Genomic DNA, 16,495 nt, shown 5'->3' on the forward strand with positions numbered 1-16,495 from the left:
TACTTAATACTATTAATAACTTAAAAATATTAACGTCAAATAAATAATACATAAAATAAATACAAATATAATTAAAAAGTCAAATAATTAAAACTAATTAAATTTACGTACCCTTGTTTGGGCTTTTATTTTGAAAATCCTTCGGTCAGTACTCACGGACGTCTGGGTCACACCTTTCTGGAAGTTTTGTATCGACGCGGGTTTGTACATATCAATGATGGCGGTGCAAACGGAGAGAGGGATCCCGCTCAGTGCGGTATGAATGTTTAATACATTTATTATTACAGCCTGACGTGTGTAATTAACGCATGGTAATAGACACCATGTTAATAGACCTGTTGGAAAGTGTATACCTAATAACGTAATTTCTCGCGCTGTTAGCATTGCCATTGGCAGGTTGACGGTTAATGTAATCTTAAATTATCTAACGTTAGGCCTATATGTTTGCTCTTAACAGTGAACAACAAATATTTCACAGTGTGTGGATCGTTTAATGTTATGTTCATGCATTTGTTTTGCTGTGACGTATGTGTTCGTCGTCCTATCAGAAAGGCTCAAATTCGAATTGTAGTTTCAGTTTCGTTTCTCTGTCAACGGGATGTGCATAATTGAGGTTGAATCTACCTGTTTATTCGTTCCACCTTAAAAAACGCGACGCTTGTGCTTGTTTTTAAACTTTTTACCCTGGTAGTCCATCACACTGTGCATCAGTTCCCTCAGTGTGGTCAGTAGGCTACTGACAGTAGATCACCCTTAAAAATGACTGCGAAACAGTGGCTCCAATTGGACAAAATTTAATGATACACTAAAACTTTTTCTTTTGATAATCTGGTACATTATCCTCAGACCAACAGTTATTTCTAGCCCTTAAGTTCAAAAGTTATTATCATTGACATTAGTGAAGCTTTTGAGCTGTTGGTGGCGCTACAGGGTTTCAAAATTCGCTGGGGTTAATGTTGAGACTGCCCTCTACATGTGTGCCAAATTTTATAACTTTAAGTTTCCCTCAAGCACAATAAACACAGGAGCAGTGTAGGAGTAATCCTTGTGGTCGCAGCTGCTTCAGGCGACCCGAGTTTGGGTCTTTCGCCTGTCCTGTTTCCCTCTCCCTCCTCACTGTTGCTTCCTGTCTCATCTAATAAAGGGATGAAACATAACTTTAAAAAAAGACACAAGAGTGGAAGAAGATTAAGAAGAATGGATACAAATAATAGGTGCACACACCTTCAGTGCTTGTTGGCCCCTGATAATAAGTAGAAAAACAGATTTATTTCGAACTTCGAACAAGGCTCATCCAGATGATATATGAATTATAAAAGGATTCAGAAAAGAAGTTATTGATTAAATAAATACATTGCTAAAATGTATAATAACTAAGGGTCTTTTGAAAATCCAGATTTAAGAATTTTAAATCGAGCCAAAATGTCTGTTACCTTCAAACCTGCAAACAGATAACATGGAGAAAAATCTATTTGCAAGTCTTATATATTACAGAAACATCCTAACAGAGAACCCTATCCTGTCTGTTCAGTAACGGTAGAACTTTTTCAAATCTTAAGTATTAAGATAAGAAGTTTCTCTAATACAGCTCCTGTGACCAGAGATCCACAATCCTAGAATACAGCTTTATTAAGTAATCCATACATTCATAAATTGTGTTTTAGGGTGTTAGGCTTCTTATAAAGTTTCCTGTGTCTTTGACCCTTTTATAGCTTAATCCAAAGTTCCTTCACACCAACTCCACCAGCCACACCTGGCCCTTCAGTGCCATTGCAGAGCTGATAGGTGAGCGGACACTTCTGATATCGCTCATTGTGAGAATATGTATTAGCAGTTGAAACAATGGGTGTGTTCCCTTAAGTCTTAGATTACTATGGATTTGTAACCTAGTTTCATATCTTAGAGACATTCCTGGCTATATTACCAGTGCATGCTACTATTTATTACTATTACCAGTGCATGCTACTATTTATTACTGTACATAATAAATTAAGTAGGCCTAAATAGTTTTATTGCATCCCATGTATTGCTCATTAACAGCTAGCCATGAAGTCCTTTACTGTGTTTAACTCCCGCCAAGTAAGGAATTAAAAGACTTTGTAAGAATAGTTTTCAGGGCTACCTCAGTAGAGAGCTACTCAGACACTAGGATAAATATGTGTAATAATTTGATCATATTTTACATTTATGTTTTCTACTTTAGACAATGCTTACGACCCAGATGTGAGTGCCAAACAGTTTTGGATTGATAAGACAGCAATCAGAGGTCAGGACTGTCTAATTTTCATGGATAATGGAGCAGGAATGGATTACGATAAGATGCACAAAATGCTCAGGTGGGTGAGAACACAAACCAGTATGTTGACTGGCACACATTTGGGTTTCATGATCCAAACAGTGATCCCAACTTTTCGGTTACCCTTTATTTTTTGAGGTGGCATTGTTACATTGTAATTATATATTTAAGTACTGAGTAATATTAATTAACAACATATACTTGCTCTAGGGTTAGGGTAGGATTAGGATTTGGCTGAGGTTTAGTTGCATGTAATTATGCATAATTTACTGTTATTACTATGGTAAGTACATGTAACATATGTAACAAGGATACTGTAAGTCAGTGGTTCTCAACTCCAGTCCTCGGGACCCACTGCTCTGCACATTTTGTATGTCTCCCTTATTTAACACACCTGAACCAGATCATCAGCTCGTTAGGAGAGACTCCATGAACTGATTTGAGTGTGTCAGATAAGAGAGACATACAGAATGTGCAGAGCAACGGGTCCCGAGGACTGGAGTTGAGAACCACTGCTGTAAGTAAAATAAAGTGTTTCCAACTTTTCTTAATATCATAGTTAAAAAACAAAGAACTCCCGCACACTATCCGTACTTGCAAAAAAGTATCAAAAATTCTTTATTGGCAACGTTTCGGTCTCATGACCTTCATCAGGCACATATGTCAGGTACATAATGGTATGTGCCTGATGAAGGTCATGAGACCGAAACATTGCCAATAAAGAATTTTTGATACTTTTTTGCAAGTACGGATAGTGTGCGGGAGTTCTTTGTTTTTTATTTTACTTTTATAAATGGTTGTTCATGAAGCGTGGAAACAGAAACTGCGAAACTGTCTTTTATCAGGATTCTTTGATGAACAGAAAGTTTGAAGAACAGCATAACTTTTTTTTAAACTTTATAAATGTCTTTGACTCTTTTGTAAATGTATTTACACTACTGTAATTTTTTATGTTTTTGAAAGGGATGTCTAATGTTCAAAATAAATACTGTAAAACATTATTAATAATATTGTAAAAATTAACTTTTTTCTATTTTAATATATTTTAAAATTAATTGATTCCTGTGATGGCAAAGCTGAAATGTCATCAGTAGTCTGCAGTGTTGCATGATCCTTCAGAAATCATTCTAATATGCTGATTTGGTGCATTTTGTAAAACATTTTTGTGGAAACTGATAAATTTTTCATGATTCTTTGATGAATAGAAAGTTCAAAGGAACATAATTTATTTCAATTAGACTTTTTTGTTAATTATAAGTATCTTTACTGTCACGTTTGGTGAATTTAAAGCAGCGTTGCTGAATAAAAGTATTAATTTCATAACAAAAATCTTACTGACCCCATGGTTAAACAGTAATGTAAATACAAATTTTAATATATAGCCTAATGTATTGTGTTCCTCTCCCTCTCAGTTTTGGCTTCAGTGACAAGGAGACTATAAATGGCCATGTCCCTGTGGGCCTCTACGGCAACGGTTTTAAGTCTGGTTCCATGCGCTTGGGAAAGGACGCCATTGTGTTTTCCAAGAAGGCAGAGTCCATGTGTGTGGGCCTGCTGTCCCAGACATACCTTCAGGAGATGCAAGCAGAGAATGTCATTGTACCCATTGTCTCCTTCAAACGCATTGGACAGTCATATATCCTTACCTTCCAAATAAAGACAAAAGGAAGCTTAAATGGATGGGCTACAAAGGATATAATATAATATTTAGCATGATATAAAAAGAAGAAATTAGAGAGATGATATTAGACATAGTAGGAATCCAGTGCCTAATGTTCTTTTGCATTTGATCAGTTTCACCATTTGTTGTAAAAGTTGTTTAAGTAAGAGTTTAAGCATATATTATCTATTTGACATCTTTATCCTTGACCTTTCCTCTCACTCCGACCTGAGTCACAACACACAGCAAGTCTCCAAGATATCCTGCGCTTCTCTCTGTTCCAGACAGAGGAAGAACTGCTCTGTGAACTCAACGCCATCAGTGCAAACTTTACCACCGACTCCACAGGAACACGAATCATCATCTGGAATCTCCGCAAGTGAGCATGCTGGTAGAAAGCGAGGCAGAGAATAAGAGATCTGCTAATAATGTAGTTTAGAGCAGTGTTTCTCAACATCTGATTCAGCTTGGTGTTGCTAGCACCATACACTTGAAGCACAGGAATGCATAGTTGAAATTGTTCAGAGAATGTTTTTTTTTTCTGCGACAGAACATCCACAGACAAATCTGAGTTTGACTTTGAAACAGACCGCTATAACATCCTGATTCCATCTGAAGTATATGAGAGTGAAAAGGAGAAATACAAGCAATCCTGCCGCGTATTACATTCAAGCCCAGAGAGCGACTTCTCCCTGCGGGTGAGTACTTCACCCTCCTACTGTATGTTGAGTAGGTCTAACAGATTACAGTCTACATGCTGTTTTATCAGTGTGTCTGTGATGAGAGACATCACTTCATTATGCATTACAGTTTGAACCAGCTGCGGCTTGTCTGTATGGTAGAGCAGTGCACCACCAAAATATTCCTGCAAAACATAGACCTCTGCATAAATGGAATCAATAATGAATTGTAATAGTGAAAAGATATCCGTATTAACAAAAAGCCATCTTTGCACTGCAGTAGCACAAGCTGCATCTAGATGTATGGCAAATATAATGTCATGAGATAATGTTTAAAAAAAAATGTTCAATAGAGAAATATGAAATGATGGTAAAAATAGTGATACTTTTTAAATATTAAAGGAATAGTTCACCTGAAAATGAAACTTATCCCATGATTTACTCACGCTCAGTCCATCCTAGGTGTATATTGATGTACTCATAACAAAAGTCCTCCCATGTCTTACAAATACAACAGCTCCATCCTGACCAATAACTACCCCTGGTCCCTTCCACTCAGGACAGACTGCTCTTTTGTAATATACCTTGTCTCCTGTCACATACATGTCATCCGTGGGCCTGAGCTGCTTACTGTACGTAGTGCCCTTCTTATCCGCTTAGAAGACTCTGCTTCTGTGAATGCTTTCCTAAAAGCATGTACTGTAAAGCAGAAATGTGTTCTCCTACTCTAGCACTCACAGTGGTACCTTCTAGAGCAGGTCGTTTATCAACTAATACAGAAGGAAGGTTAGGATTCTGTCCAAACACTAATTGATATTGACTGTGGCCATGAACATTCAACATACTGTTCTTAGCCATGGGGGCCCAGTCAAGGGGAGTGTGCCAGTCACATCCATTTTCTCATTTGACCTTGTGGATTATCTCAGTGAGCATTTGATTATGTCTCTCAAGTAGTCTGTTGCTCCAGGGACTGTATCCTGCTGTTGTTTTTGTTTTAGCTATGTCTCTGATCTCTTATAGTTGTTGAATTCTCCCCCATTGTCACTGTACAGCCTCTGGGGGACGCCAAGGACACTTAGCAAAGTGTGAAAGAAGGAGTTAACAATTTCAGATGACTTCTTTGTTTTCACAATGTTTTAGGACTTCATCTTCATCTTGACTTTTTTAGTGTCTTTGTCTCTGATATCGATACAGTGATGTCCAGAACTAGTAAATTCAAGAGGAATGGATTGTTTAAACATCACTGCACTGTCCTTTTCCATGTCCAAAATAGTTCCTGCCGCCTTCAGGGATTTTTTACTTGGCAGGAGTGGAATGTCAACCTTGACAACTTCAGTTTCAATTTGGCATTTTGTCAGTCCTATTTTAGCCGGTAGTTTCACATTTCTTGTGGAATATACCAAATTCTCAACTTCGAACCGAAATGGTCTGCAACTGGGAGTTTCTGTTTGCATCAACTGGTTTAATTGATCGTGGGTGAGGCCATCAATGTAGCTTTCCAGCCATTTTTCCCCACACACAGTACGGGTACAGGCAGTGTCAATAACTGCTGATCCCAATGATTCAGTCATAAATATCTCTGCATCTGACATGGCGACCTTTGTAAACAATGTGAAGTGCGTAGTGTAGAGGGGGAATAACATGTTAACATATATGACTTTCTTCTTTCAGCCGAACACAACCCGAGTTTTATTAAATAATATCCTGACTCTTCCCAGCTTTGTAATGGCATTGAATGGTGCCCAAGTTTTTGACGCTACAAAAAAGCGCATCCATCCATCCCAACAAGTAATCCATACGACTCCAGAGGGTTAATAAATGCCTTCTGAATCGGAGCAGTAGGGTTTTGCAAGAAAAATTTCCATATTTAAAACTTTAATCACTGGCTTCCGGCAGCAGCCGTACATGCATTCTTGAGAGTCAAGTTCCAGCGGAAAGGTGACCTCTGACCCAAAGAATGATGTAGGATGTGTGACGTAGGTGTAGCGTAAGCTTACGTGAGAATAGATGCCTCTTGCAAAAACCATTTGATTCTCGTGAACGTGCGTACGGCCGTTGCCGGAAGCCAGTGATTATAGTTTATAAAGTTTTAAATACTCTGCATGCAACCTATCATATGTGTAGCCTACTGTGTGGATGCAGTCAGATTTGACCACAAAAGATGAGGTGCACTACCATTTTCCTGTTTTTACACTAGAAGCGGCATTTTGCCTGTTAGAAATAGATGCTTGATTTTAATGTTATTGGTGGGTTAAAATTAAATGAACGGCAAAATCATCATTTTGTCCCCCCTCTCTCAAACCTCAGGGACCCCTAGGGGTACGCATATACCAGTTTGGGAACAATTGTTCTAAAACAACTTTCGGAGGAGATAAATACTACATTAAGGCAATTCCAAGATAGCATTCTATGCGTGTGTCGTGTGTACTTAAAGCCTGTCAATCAACATTAGAGCTCTCCGCTCAGACTGAAGAAGGCAAAGACATTAGACCTCTTACAAAATGTTTATCATAAACTAGTGCGAAGACCCAGAATCTGCCCTACCTAAATTTACAGTCAGGAGCCACCACTGGCTTCAACACAACAGTAATTTGTGTCTGTATGTCTCTTTTCTTTTTCTAGGCGTACTGTAGCATCCTGTACCTGAAGCCCAAAATGCAGATTATCATTCGTGGACAGAAAGTGAAAACCCAGCTGATCTCTAAAAGCCTGGCGCACATTGTCAAGGATAAATACAAACCCACCTTTCTAAATGTATCCATACAATCAAAAGGAGCAAGCTGTGATTCCCTTTTTCCCAAATAAATCCTGATAACTATTGGGAAATTAGTCCCAAGATGCTACCTTTTTAATGAGACAGAAAATTTTGTTTTTTTAAACATAAAAGCAACTTGACATAAACCTTTTAATGAATTTATGGTACAAAATATATTTAAAAAAAAAAACTTGTTACACAATCAGATCATTATAGTAATTTCTGATCAGAATACAGTACTAAATTGGCTATGAATACACACATACGGACCTTTCCTTAAGTATTTTCTTCTCAGAAAGAAAGCATCCCCATCATATTTGGATACAACACCAAGAGCAAAGAACATTATGGAGTCATGATGTACCATAAAAACCGGCTCATCAAATCCTATGAACGTGTTGTATGCCAAAACAGGGTAAATATTTAAATATTAATTATATACATTTTAATGCATTTGTGTTTTTTTCTCTCCTAAACACCACCTTTTTTAGGGTGACAAAATATTTTTTTGTAGTTTATTACTACTTTGAGTATCCAAATGCATTTTCAATCTTGAATTTGCAATAGGCAAATGAAAAAGGAGTGGGAGTCATTGCAGTGATTGAGTGCAACTTCCTCAAGCCAACACACAACAAGCAGGACTTTGACTACACAGAAGAGTACAGGCGAGTGTGATACGTGACTAGAAATATTGTTTTCTGTTCAATATAGATACCATCTCTCCTTTTTACTACATTCTGTATATGGTCAAATACATTAAATATATGCCAATGTTCACTGCACAAGTATTTGCATTTAAAATGTTTTGACTAATTATGAATATCTTATTTTGTGAGCTCATTTGCTATTCAGTGTTTGATTTTTGATGAGGCAGGCAGGGTTACAAACAATTCAGGTAATTGCAAGAATTGTTCGAAACCTTGTTAAGATTTGTTCTAGTATTGGACTGTTTTAAGTTAATTTTAGTTAATAACTCATTTTACAAGTTTTTGCGAGCAAATTTTGTTTTCTACAACAGGAAATCAATAATATAGCAGTCTAAGCTATTTATTGATTGTCCATGCAGGAAAACAATGCACATTTTGGGTGTGAAACTGGAAGATTACTGGAAAGCAATCCGCTATAAGAGGGGATTAAACAGCAGAGTCCTTATGGAGGATATCCCGTTAGTATACACTGACACACACTACAAAACATTTTGTTTATTTTGGCCACTTTATTCATAAAGTTTTTTCCTTGTTTAACGTAAAGGAAACGTCCTGATCAGAACTGGGTTCAGTGCGATGATTGCCTGAAGTGGAGGAAACTTCCCGATGGCATCGACATGAATAAGCTGCCTGAAAAATGGTTCTGTCGATTGAATCCAGACCCCCAGTTCAGGTTTGTTCAGGGTTGCTGCACATCTTTAAAGTCAAATTTAAGTCTTTTTAAGGCCCTTTTTTTAGACCTGAAAAAATACTGTACATTAGGGGTGTGCAATATTGACAAAAAATATATATTTCGATATTTTCAAAGTTTTGTTGATAAAAAACTTAGATGTATGCATCACCTTTTATGTCAAATTCTAACTTTAAAATTAAATTAATTTAGAATGATAACACAGTCTAGGCTGTTAACAATCAAAATAAATCATTATATAGGCTGTTACCAATCAAAATAAAATCCATCTATGCACTGCAGAGGTGACACAGAAGTGGCATTAATATATTTACACTGCATTTACAATTGCATAAATGCTATGAGACTGTTTTTTAATTTAATATTTAAAGGTACTTTAAAAATGAAACTAAAAGCGCCAGTAGGTGGTGGCAAGTCGCTGTCTAAATGAGTGAGTCATTCATTCAACCGATGTGTTCAAACCGCTGATTCATGAAAGGGTCATTCAATATTTAATTAAACTGATTCATTCAAAATGCGGAATAAAGGGAAAAACAAACAATATTGACAACAGTGTATCTAAAGTTATTGTTCATTTAACTTTTGTATAAAATAAATATCTCATTTGCAATCATGCATATATTTGGGGAAAACAGCACTCTTTCTCATGCGATATTGTGATACAACTACATCATATGATATAAATATGACAAAAAGTCATCGGGGCAAAAAGTATCTTGAATTTTTGGGGCATGTAACTGCATACATCATGTAGTAAAAGCGTGAGTGACAAACTTGATGTCAGCTCGCACATTGTTAAAACAATAATAACGATATCATCATAGGCGATGCATATCGCACACCCCTACGCACAAAGAATGCACTTACAATTGAACTGACATTTACCCATCTTCTCCTCTCTTCCTTTCTCGTGCAGGAGACTGTACGTAATAATGTTATCGTAAATCCCGTGAATTGTCACGTAAACAAGCAAATTCACAAAGAAAGAAAAAGATAAAATAATGTGTACTCTAATTAGATATTTAAATCCTTTACCAAATTAAAACTGTCTAAGTCAAAGTGTCATATAAAATGTAAGACCTCTCATAAGTAAAAAATAAGACTTTTTAAGACATTGAATTTTACTTTTTAAACTTTATAAGGATCACCCTGTTTGTTTAATCTGACTTTTTATTATTTAGCTTTTAATGTTTAATAAAACCTCCAGCAGTACTCAAACAAAAAGTTCCTTGAAGAGTCATATTACAATTTATTATATTTTTTGTGCCTTTCCATTTGCATTATCCATTATTATTATAAAGGGGTACCCTGTTAAAACTACCCTGTTAGTCCAAAAACAGCTTTTATTGAAACCAGTTTCCAAAACGACTCGATTCAGATTTTGTCACATTATTACATCAAAAATACCACCTCTTCAGAAGAAGATCAGCACCTGCATCTACATCATTGCCTTTTTAGCCCTGCCCACCAAATCACGCATGTCATGTAGTAGTAAATGCGAGACAGACGCAACAAAACGATAGAGATGCCTCTGAGGATTACATGACGTTTTGCAGTGTCAAGTTGTGGAAAAACACAGTCTTTGCATTGCCTTCCTTGTGATCTTAACATTAAGAAAGCATGGATGAAGTACCAGATTGCGTCAGTAAGACACTGTTCGTTTGTTTGCTTCATTTTCCTGCGGATTCATTTTTAAACAAGACACAGTTTGACGCAGGCTTTTCAGAGAGACTAAAATTAAAAGATGATGCAGTTCCAACTACTTTGGATCCGAAAGTAATGTCACAACACACAATTGTGAGTAAACTGTTTTTACCATGTGTCACTATTGCTTTGTCTGTTACAGATCGTTTGATATGTACTCACTTTACTTTGTACTTTACTGAAAATGATGAACGATGAATAAACTAGTCTAACTAATAAAAAAATTATAGTCATTCTACACATTTGAATGATACTAGTGACTTTAACCTACAGCAATTATAAGCACTCTTGGTAGAGATATCATTGAAATGGGAGATCACTTATCGCTGTGACATCCCAAGGCTCTGTAAAAGAAAAACAACAATCTGACAGCAGCCTGCGTGTGTTAGCCAATCAGAAATGTCGTTTAGGTAGTAATGATCATAATACAATTATCAAGGTTGTATATTAAATTCAGAAATGTTAGGGTTTCGTTATGGCACCTACACACTTGAGAGCTTTGATGGGGCGTTTGAAGGATAGGAATGCGTACGTTTTCAGGTCGTTTTGCGTGTACCTTGGAGAGAAGGAGCGGGTGAAATCGAACTGATTTTCGCATGAAATGACTTTTGGGAATTGCTATTTTGCATCACCGGAGAACAAAGCAAGAAGGAGCCTGGTGACTGGGAAATTAATAAAATGCGTTCAACAACCTAAGTTTCATATCTAATATATTATGTTTAATTTGATTTTTTATTACTAGAATTATCCTTTTCCAACAAAACAACCTGTTGTTGTTTTTTTTACCCCTGTTGGGTTTGCATCCCTGAACAGATATAATGTGCGAAAACACACAAAAAAAGAATTCCAGTGCATTATAGCAATGTATAATTTGTAGAAACTTAGAGAGTAGAGTAGATTAGTAATATTTATCAACAAATGTGATCGCTTCTGAGTTTGTGTGCAAATCTCTAAACGTGTCTTAGCTCAAATAGTTGTTCTTTCTATATTCAGGCGATGTGAAGAACCAGAAGAAGCTGAAGATTCTGAAGATGAAAGTTCAGCCTGCCTGAAAATATACAAACAGTAGTGAGTGAATTATTTGTTACATTTCTTACTACTATTCATTTATTTTGTTATCTAAATATGAATAAATAGACCCATTGATTTATGTAAGATACAATTAAGCCAGTGATTTCTTTTTAAAATAAATGGATCTGAAATAGCATAATCTGATACTAATTTTCTGTTATGTTAACACAGTGAGAAAAACCTCAAAGAACAGAAAAAAATTCAGGTAATGTTAAAAATGGCTGGTGAGTTTGTGTTTTGTACTCAGATTTCTTTCCACTTTTTTGTCATTTAATTGGCAATTTCTTTGGATTAGGAGGAAGAAGCCAGGAGGATTCAACAGAATAAGGATCTGAAAAGGAAACATGATGACTTTGTGCGCCAACTCCGGCAAAATGTATTTTTTTTTACCCAAGCTTAGTTGAGCAATTATCAATTTAAGAACATATTTAAGTCTCACGCTCTCTTTTTGTTTCCATAGGCCCCTTCCTCACCCAGATCACCTACGGTGTCTTTGACAGCACAGAGCCCTTTAAATTCAACACCCCTCTCACAATCTGGTGAGGCCAAGTTTTGTGCACATTTGTTTTTGCTACAAAATTTTTTATATTAATTATTTAATTATTTATATTAATAATATTATTTATATAGCCCCAAACAACATGCCAGTGATTTCAAATGTCATTTCCCTCTCCACTCCTAAAAGGTACATCATTCTCTTTCTTCCTTTCTTTTTTTTAATTGTTGTATTTGTGATAATCTTCTCTTAATTCTTTTTATTGTATTTGTGATAATCTTCTCTTAATTCTTTTTTTCCACACAACATGATTTCAAACCTGTCTTCTAAAGGATGAAAAGAAGTATAGGACTGACACAGAGCCAAGCAGCAAAAAGAGCAAGAACATTGCAGGATTTTTGTAGCAACACACCAGATAGTCCATCAACGTCCGCAGCTACATCTGATTTCATATCCTCACCTTTGGGGATCACAGACAATAACGACAAAAAAGTTGATGAAAACGATGATGACGAAACAAGCAGTGGGGGTGATGATGACATTGCTATTGATGAGACCAAAAGCACACCAAGACCAAAACCTTTGACCTTTGACCTCTCTAAGGTAAAGACAGAAGAAAGTACCAGCGAGGATACAGGAGGATTATATATGGAGTGCAGTGATCAGGCAACAATGAAGACATCAACTTCAAATGACCAAACCAGCATAACAACCCAAACCGAACGTTTCATTGTAAAGGCGGAGGAAGACCAGCAGATCAAGAGGGAGGAGATTGAGAATGATGCTAAAGGAGGGGAACGGAGCGCTACTGATGTGGAATGCAAGATGAGTAACACTGCAGAAATAATCCAAGACCCCATGGAGGTTGAGAGTTGTAGTAGTGCAAAAGGTTCCAGTTTTAAACAACATCCCAAGTCAGATGTAGAAAACCATGAAGGTACGACATCAACAACTTCTAAAACCTCACTTTTCTCTAACATAGAAATAGACCTTATGCCAACCCATGAGGCACAGAAGCAACAGGATAACCTGCTAAATCTCCTGGAGGCCACAGCTCAGGAAAGAGATGAATTAAGAGAGCAGGTTCGGGAGAAAGATATCGAACTCCTGAAACTCTCTGTGAACAAGAACTACAGACATCAGAGCATCCAGACAGATCCATCAGAGGAACAACACTACAAGACTCTCTACTTACAGGCCACCCAGCGCATCAAAGAGCTTACAGAAGAGAGGGATGAGATAAAAAAGAAAGAGGAGGTGGTGTTGCAAATCAAAGCTGAGAAAGAGGCACAGGATGAGGTGCGTCGTGGCCAGTTGAAAGCTGAGGGGGAGGGACACTCATCAACAACAATTGATTTTGAAAATGTAGATGATGAAATGGCTCTTCAAGTAGACTCTCTTTTAAGGGAGATGGACAAGCGCAACACAGAATGCAGTGAACTGAGAAGTAAGGTGAGCATCTGATATTTTTGACTCTCAAAAGTGCTCGTAAGTAATAAGGAATTAGTCCCTGCTGAAAAGACCAGCATAAATTTCCAGACTGCTTAGTAATGCTTTAATGTTGTTAAAGGGTTAGTTCACCCAGAAATGAAAACTCTTGTCATATTTACTCACCCTCATGTTGTCCCAAACCTGTATGACTTTCGTTCATCTTGAAACCTGAAAGATTTCTGTTTCTCCACTGAAAGTAAATTCCACCAAAACTTTCAACACTAGTTAATCAAATATGGTCAATGGAAGCTCAACCATTCTTGCGTAACACGCAAAAACAAACCTTATTGGTTCTCACACATTAAGCAACCGCTTATGAGCTTTAGGGTGGTCCTTATCAAGTCCAATTTTTTTTTTTTTTTTTTTTTTGCAAAATGATAGTGTCTTAACCTTTTAAACTGTTCCTTTTAACTTCAAAATTAGAAATATGCAAAAATGTTGACAAAAAAAAAAGATATTTAGAGGTAGCTCAATCACGTGGAAGATTGCCTATGTTAAGCTGTGCGGCGTTATTGTGATATGCAAGTAATATTAAAAGTTGCTGCAAATGAACTACATTTTATTTAAATCAGAGCAACACTGACATGACAACAATCTCAAAACACAAAGTTTTCAACAATCCCTCATTTCTGATGCTCAGCAGCCAGTGTTGACTTTTTGCAGTCTGGATAGATCCGTCGGTGATCTTCCACCACATGAAGGAGAAACTGCAATTGTTCTTCAGAGTGTGTGAGATAGCCACTGTATTCTTGAATCAGAGCCACTCCTCTCTCGGCGTGATCATTGACTACTTTCATTGCATGGTTGCCTGTGCCTCCTGATAATCTGCTTGATTCGGCCAAAGTTCCGGGTCAATTTCAAGGAACGTAATGTAATTTTTTAAACCAAAAAATGTGTTCTAAACCCAAACAATAACCAAGGTGATCATCAATAGAAATATGTATTGATTCCACCAGGAAAGGTAAATCTGCTAAACCGGGTCATGGATGGATTAATTTGGATTTAGTTTCTACAATAAGTAAACTGAGATATGTATCTAAAATACATATTTAGGAATATATGGTGCATTAGATGCTTTTATGTTGATTTTTTTGGAATTTTACTAGCCAGGTACAATACCAATTCAAATTATCTGTTTTTACGAAAATCATCAAAATCTCAGAAAGTTTAAAGCTATTGAGCTACCAGTAATTATTATGTTACTGCCATAAAAATTGGCATGCTGTATTTTCTTATATAAAGGAACAATTTGAAGGGTTAAGAGCATGACAATTGGATACTTTAAAAATAAGGACCACCCTAATGAGCTTCTGTTTACCATATTTGATTTGCTGTATGTATATGCATTGATCAGTGTTTAAATGTGAATAAAAAACCCAAAATTAAATCTGTTCATCATATAAAACAAGAAGATTCTACAATCTCTTTCTGAACTTTTTGAAGCATGAAAGTTTTGCTTGCATGGACTTTCAATGGAAGGACAGATATCTCTGGTTTTAAAATGTCTTCATTTCTGTTTTGAAGATGAATGAAAGTCTTACGGGGTGGGAAAGACATGAGGGTGAGTACATTTTTATGTGAACTAACCTTTTAACTGGTAAATCTCGCCTGCGAAGGTAATTTATACTGGTGAAGTTGGCTGACCATGGAAGCCTTGCTGGTTAAACAGGCATGATGTGGACATACCAGCATCCTAGTCTACAAGAGCTGGTCTTTTCCGTTATTTGATTGTTCAGGCTTAAACTGTTTTTCTTTTTTCCCTTCTTCCATTCTTCAATTCCCACAAACTCAATTTTATACGTAAAGTTGGACAGCTTGGAGCAGGAGAAAACTCAGTTACAGAAGGAAGTAGAAGAGCTGAGGAAGAACAGTAGCACTAGTTCAAATCAAACATGCAGCACAAGCACAGCTGCAAACCCTGTGAATGGGATCACAAAGGAAGAAGAGAGCAACGAAAGACCTGTGGAGGGAAAGAATGCAGTGACACTGGCCAAGTAAGAGCCTTGTTGACTTATTTTAAAGATTTTCAGTATTAAGGTGGCATTTCAGTACATACTCACCAGGAGTCACATTTTAATGCATATATATATATATATATAAATCTGCTCTCTCTGTTCTGTCCTTAGGTTGAGGGAGCTGAGGTGCAGTGTCGCCCGTTTATTGGTCACTTTTGTTCCTGCACTGGACCTTGACCAAGTGAACTATGACTGTGAGGTCATAGATGAGATTTTAAATCAGGTCATACAGGAGATTCCCCCCTCTTGAGACCACTTTTACGTAAATCCAGTTGCCAAAATGTTCAGCCTAGGTTAATGTTTTGTGTATAGAGGCAAATTGTTCAAATTCTATTGCACTCTGAAACTATTAAACTTAATATTAAAAGGTTAAGATTTATTTATTTACAAATTCTTCCTGATTAACACTTGCAGTTCTTTGTGCAAGTTTTACTTTTTCTTTTTTTTTTACTTTTTTTTTTAGAATAGAGTTAATTTTTTTAGAATAGAGTTAATTTGTCCAGAATAATGTTTGACCTTTTTGCCACAAAGACTTAATTTAACAAATGGTATGGCATTTCAAGTTACTTATTCTGTAATTTTTCTGATATGCAATTGTGTGTATTTCTGATACACAATATTCCGGGTACACAATACACAATTGTGAGTGGATAACAGCTGTAGTCATTTCTACTTAAATTGTGTACTTAGCAAATTTGTGTATAAAATTGTACATAGTGCTGTTTTTGAAAAGATTAAATGTAAAATATTTTTTTATTTGTTTAATTAAAATAATAATTATTAATGAAATGTTTTCTGTCTTTCTTGTTTATCTGAGATATTATTTGTTATAAATCTAAGTTAACTTAAAAATGTAAAACTGTTTTCATTGATGCATGATAAACGTTTAAGTCGCCACATACTATTTACAAAAATTACAACTGAAGGAT

At 36.3% G+C, this 16,495-nt stretch overlaps 1 protein-coding gene across 3 annotated transcripts; it reads left to right on the forward strand.

Moving 5' to 3' along the window:
* Nucleotides 1-154: 154 nt before the first annotated feature.
* On the forward strand, nucleotides 155-16,333 carry morc3a (MORC family CW-type zinc finger 3a). 3 transcript variants are annotated; one of them, XM_079881166.1, is made up of 20 exons: nucleotides 155-256; nucleotides 1,713-1,785; nucleotides 2,204-2,336; nucleotides 3,709-3,932; nucleotides 4,179-4,335; nucleotides 4,507-4,654; nucleotides 7,259-7,390; nucleotides 7,687-7,806; nucleotides 7,959-8,060; nucleotides 8,270-8,286; nucleotides 8,458-8,556; nucleotides 8,643-8,771; nucleotides 11,487-11,561; nucleotides 11,736-11,769; nucleotides 11,860-11,940; nucleotides 12,025-12,103; nucleotides 12,195-12,249; nucleotides 12,393-13,512; nucleotides 15,358-15,545; nucleotides 15,678-16,333. In XM_079881166.1, the coding sequence occupies exons 1-20, from the start codon at nucleotides 215-217 to the stop codon at nucleotides 15,814-15,816; spliced, it is 3,147 nt and encodes a 1,048-aa protein (XP_079737292.1). In that variant the 5' UTR covers nucleotides 155-214; the 3' UTR covers nucleotides 15,817-16,333. The 3 variants fall into 3 exon arrangements, with proteins under 3 accessions (XP_079737292.1, XP_079737294.1, XP_079737293.1); XM_079881168.1 differs by having other exon boundaries at nucleotides 11,860-11,919; XM_079881167.1 differs by lacking the exon at nucleotides 8,270-8,286 and having other exon boundaries at nucleotides 7,959-8,056.
* The last annotated feature ends 162 nt before the right edge of the window (nucleotides 16,334-16,495 follow it).

The sequence above is a fragment of the Squalius cephalus genome (assembly GCF_949319135.1).
Source record: "Squalius cephalus genome assembly, chromosome: 9".
NCBI classification, from domain to species: Eukaryota; Metazoa; Chordata; class Actinopteri; order Cypriniformes; family Leuciscidae; genus Squalius; species Squalius cephalus.

Coding starts and splice junctions, on each gene's coding strand:
- morc3a (XM_079881166.1), top strand. CDS start 215: ATGATGGCGGTGCAAACGGAGAGAGGGATCCCGCTCAGTGCG. Junction 1,786..2,203: donor TGCCATTGCAGAGCTGATAG/GTGAGCGGACAC, acceptor TTTCTACTTTAG/ACAATGCTTACGACCCAGAT. Junction 12,104..12,194: donor AACACCCCTCTCACAATCTG/GTGAGGCCAAGT, acceptor TTATTTATATAG/CCCCAAACAACATGCCAGTG.